The sequence below is a fragment of the Triticum aestivum genome, chromosome 6B (assembly GCF_018294505.1).
Source record: "Triticum aestivum cultivar Chinese Spring chromosome 6B, IWGSC CS RefSeq v2.1, whole genome shotgun sequence".
Lineage (NCBI taxonomy): Eukaryota > Viridiplantae > Streptophyta > Magnoliopsida > Poales > Poaceae > Triticum > Triticum aestivum.
In genome coordinates this window covers 31,540,791-31,545,962 of record NC_057810.1, presented here as the reverse complement: position 1 = coordinate 31,545,962, position 5,172 = coordinate 31,540,791, and the positions used below count along the sequence as shown (strand labels likewise).

General features: G+C 48.4%; 1 protein-coding gene across 1 annotated transcript; it reads left to right on the top strand.

Annotated features, from left to right (window-relative positions):
• Positions 1-318: 318 nt before the first annotated feature.
• Positions 319-1,854, top strand: LOC123133281 (high-affinity nitrate transporter 2.1-like). Its single transcript, XM_044552793.1, has one exon. The coding sequence runs from the start codon at positions 319-321 to the stop codon at positions 1,852-1,854; it is 1,536 nt and encodes a 511-aa protein (XP_044408728.1).
• The last annotated feature ends 3,318 nt before the right edge of the window (positions 1,855-5,172 follow it).

Genomic DNA, 5,172 nt, shown 5'->3' with positions numbered 1-5,172 from the left:
TGCTTACTGGAGTATATGCTAATTAATTAAGGAGCAGAAAAACGTCAAACATATAACAAAAGGTGTGCATTAATTTGAGCAAATGAGGGAAACGATTGAAAGAGACGAAGGAAACCCAGAAAGCATATGCCAACGAATATGCCAAACCGAAGCTGCTCCTGGTCTATAAATACATACCTCCTTGTAGTCTCTCGAGCAGCAACGCAAGCATTACAACCTTGATACCTAGAGCTACCCCTTGCCTCCTAGTCCACAGTTCAGCTCAGCTCCAAGGAGCAAGCAAAGCTCCCCGTCTCCCCAGCCTCAGAACAAGAGGATATGGAAACGGAGGTCGGCTCCCCGGCTACCGCCACTGCGGCGCCCATCAACTTCTCGCTGCCGGTGGACGTGGACTCTGAGCATAAGGCCAAGTCCATCAAGATCTTCTCCTTCGGCAACCCACACATGCGCGCCTTCCACCTCGGATGGATGTCCTTCTTCACCTGCGTCGTCTCCACCTTTGCCGCTGCGCCGCTCATCCCCATCATCCGCGACAACCTCAACCTCACCAAGGCCGACATCGGCAACGCCGGGGTCGCATCCGTCTCCGGCGCTATCTTCTCTAGGCTGGCCATGGGCGCCATATGCGACCTCCTTGGCCCGCGGTACGGCTGCGCCTTCTTGGTCATGCTCTCCGCGCCAGCAGTGTTTTGTATGTCCGTCATTGATGGTCCTGGTGGATATATCACTATTCGCTTCCTCATCGGTGTCTCCCTCGCCACCTTTGTGTCATGTCAGTATTGGATCAGCACCATGTTCAATAGCAAGATCATCGGCACGGTCGGCGGCTTGACGGCGGGTTGGGGTGACATGGGTGGCGGTGCCACACAACTCATCATGCCTCTCGTGTTCGACGGCATCTTGGCATGTGGTGCGACGTCCTTCACAGCGTGGCGCATCGCCTACTTCGTGCCAGGAATGATGTTGGTGGTGATGGGCTTGCTTGTGCTCACCATGGGGCAAGACCTTCCTGACGGCAACCTAAGGAACCTTCAGAAAAATGGTGACATGAACAAAGACAAGTTCACCAAGGTTCTCCGGGGCGCTGTCACCAACTATCGTACATGGATCTTTGTCTTCATCTATGGCTACTGCATGGGCATCGAGCTTACCACCAACAACGTCATCGCCGAGTACTACTACGACAGTTTCCACCTCGACCTCCGCGCTGCCGGTACCATCACAGCTAGCTTCGGCTTGGCAAATATCTTCGCACGACCAATGGGAGGTTACCTCTCCGACCTTGGCGCTCGCTACTTCGGCATGCGTGCCCGTCTTTGGAACATTTGGATCCTCCAGACAGCCGGTGGAGTCTTCTGCATCTGTCTTGGTCGTGCATCCAGTCTCCCCACCTCCGTCACATGCATGGTCCTCTACTCCATTTGCGTCGAGGCTGCATGCGGCGCAGTCTATGGTGTCATCCCCTTCGTCTCCAGGCGCTCCCTTGGGCTCATCTCTGGCATGAGCGGTGCTGGTGGTAATGTCGGTGGCGGCCTCACACAATTCCTCTTCTTCACATCATCCCAGTACACCACAGGCAAAGGACTCCAGTATATGGGCATCATGATCATGGTGTGCACGCTTCCTGTCGCGCTCGTTCACTTCCCACAGTGGGGCTCAATGCTCCTCCCTCCTAGCGCCGATGCCACCGAGGAGGAGTACTATGGTGCCGAATGGACCGAGGAAGAGAAGAGCAAGGGCCTCCACATCGCCGGCCAAAAGTTCGCCGAGAATAGCATCTCTGAGCGTGGCAAACGCAATGCCATCCTCGCCGTACCTTCCAGCCCACCAAACAACACGCCCCAGCACGTATAAGTCTTCAGTTTTTTTACTCTAGTGTGTGTACACACCCTGTATATACAGACGTACATGCCCCTGGGATCGAGGTGGTACACCCCATTAGGACGGTGTGGTATGTTTACCACCCACACCACATGACTTTTTGGGCACATAGCAAAATCGCAATAGAGGAGGCCTTAGTCTGCAATAAGGGCTTGTAATATGTTATAAGAAGATATCATATGTGAATATGCATTGTTCTGACACCATGTGCCGCCTTAAATTTCCTTTTGTGCACCCTTGTAATTTGGTAGAGTTTTGCAACGTTTTGCAACTTGTACTCCTATTTTTCCTTGTCCGATAGCAGCTCTGTGGCAGACGGTGACTTTGAAGTAGTACTATATGAACTGTATGTAAGACCACATGCCGGAGCGCTGCTACTAGTTAACTAACACATTGGTCAAGAGCTAGTTAGTAAAGCTACCTGCTGAAATAAAATACACCTCCTGCCACTAGCAACTTACGGTCCGTGAGACTTTAGGTTACGATGGCAATGCAGCTCTGCAAATAAGGATTTGACGCGGAGATTACGCGGAGAGATCCATATAAGCTGTGCAAACTGGCTTGCGTACTTAATTTGTTGGGGCTACCAAAGTGCGTAATTACTCTGATATAAACTTCTTGTTGAATGTTTGAGCCCTCGAATTAGTATGAGAGTAGGCTATCTGTCTATATGTTGGGGTTGCTACGTAAGTGTTGTTGCGAAAAATATTGCTACTTATCTGATACTAGTTGCTACTTATCTGATACTAATAAGAGAGATGAAAGTGAAACTCCTCTCTGCCGTTGCACTTTCCAGGTACTTACACGCCAAAGTCCAAAGTGTAGATCCATTCAAAGAGTTGACTCTAGCAGTAGCGTACGGCTGTACGGTGCCGTTGCTACGGAAGGTACGGACGACTATTATATTCTAGCGTGAAAGGTGGGTGATCTATAGCCTGAGCTCTCATTAGCAGGCATTTGAGATCTCCTATCTACTACATAAACTAGTAGTATACTAGTATCTACTAGCTAGCAACAGGACAAGTCCATTTTCTCTAAGCAGTTCCGTATGTAGAGTAGGTGCGTTCAAGAGAAAAATAAGTCAAGATTGCCAACAAAGACGAGACAAAACGTCAATAGAGTCAGTGATCAAAACAAGTACTCTATGGTGATCAATATGAAAATATGCAAGGCGGCAAAGAGTTGACATTAGCCCCGCCCGTATACACATATGCAAGAGGTGACATTAGCCACGTCGACACCCGCGCTTGATACCAAAGAAGTGACCGGATATTTTTGTTCTCTGGATGACATGTTATTTGTTTTGGCAATTTCAAAACCAGAGTTGATCTTTAAAAAAATCTAGTGTGTAGATATTAGAATGAATCTGACCGTTGGGAGCGGAATATATTTTCTTTGATCACTGAAAATTTTCCACAAAAAATGAAAAAACCTTTTTAGTGGAAATCCAAAAACAATCTGGTGTATAGGTATTGTGTGAATCTGACCCTAGGAAGCACCATGATTAAATTTTATTGTATTGGCAGTTCAATTGAACTGCCAAAACGTCATATATTTAGGAATGGAGGGAGTAGATCATAATATTCTACTTCTCACAAAATTCTAACATTGAGTTGAAAGGTTATTTTTAAGAAAAAAATCCTTTGCGTAGATATTAGAGTGAAACTGACCACATGAGTGCCCGCAGTAGACTTTTATTACTCTAGATCACCATTCTCTTTAAAAAAAATCAAAGTTTAGTTGAAACTTATAGAAATATCCATAAACAGTCTAATGTATAGATCTTAGAGTGAGTCACATACCTTCATGTTTTTGCAGAGGAAAACATCGATTTCTGTGGTGAAAATAACAAAAGTGGGAGCTACAGTAATATTGTAAGATTTTGTAAAAAGGGATTGGGTTCATTTTTTTTCATGGCTCACAAATTAGTTGTGATTTTTAGGAAACTTGAAATCTGGAAAGATTTTGAAAATCATTTGCGTGGAAGTTTCCTTTAATGTGCGGAAGAGTGAATTTTGTATAGAAGGGATTACATTATCTCGAGTGTCATTAAGAGTTTCATGGGGGGGGGGGGGGGGGGGCACCTCTTTCTTTTAGATAGAAGTCCCGACCACGTCTCCTTTTATTCCTCGTGATGATAAGTCCCGACCGCTCTCCTCTCCCTTTGCCCTCGCTCGCTTCCTCCTCCCACACCCGCACAACCCTAGCCGCCTCCTCTCCTCTCCCCAGCCGCCACCGGCCACCTCCCAGCCCTCCTCCTCCGCCTCGTCGCCCTCGCAACCTCTCCTCTCCCCTAGCCGCCTCCTCTCCTCTCCCCAGCCGTCACCGGCCACCTCCCAGTCCTTCTCCTCTGCCTCGTCGCCCTCGCCACCTTGAGCTCGCAGCGAACGCTCTGCTCTGGCGGCGGTGGTGGCCTCTTGTGGCGGAGCAGGATGGGGAAGACGGTGGCGAGCAGGAGGGGGAAGACGGTGGCGGCGGCGCCCTCTGGTGGCGCAGGAGGAGGAGGGGGGAGATGGTGGCGGCGGCGCTTGTTCAGGGACTCGCTCAAGGTGCTCGAGCTCGACATCCAGCACGCCAACAACCTGTGAGTGCCCTCCCCTCCCCCCCTCCCTCCCTCCCTCCCACCGAAATAATCCCCTTCCTCAATTTCTTCAGTCTAGGGTGTGATGTTTTCGACTGAATCCGTCTGTCTCCTACAGCCCCGCCGCATGCCTCTTCCTCTTCCTCCTGCAGTGGACCGACTGCAGCCTCGCCGGCGCCCTCGGCCTCCTCAGGATCCCCATCTACAAGGTACTTCTCTTCTGTCTCCGGCTCTGTGGTTTCGTTGCAAAACTTGTGCCATATATATTGTTTTGACAGTGCTCGTTGTGGCTGTCTTCTTACCGAGGGGCTTTCTCAAAATTGAATGAAATAAAAAGGGCAAAAAGAAAACCATGTTAATTGGAGAAGAAGGGAATATAAACTCATAAATATGCTAGAAATATATTAGGTTGATACTGTCAACAAACAAGGACTAAAGATTTAGCATTTGCTAGAAACACGAATTTAGGCAAATGCAATATGCGTGACTTGTATTCATCTATTTGTTCTTCACCATACATTATGAGAGCGTGCGATTCGTTATATCAAGCCCACTATTGATCTAGGAATGCATCGTCTCCTACATCTCTTCTCACTTATGCTTCACTATTTGAGAATTCATCTATTTGTGCTTCACTATTCCATCGTCTCCCACATATTTTCTCACTTATGCCCATGCCGATTGGGTTCGCTGTCCTACTCCTTAAGCTT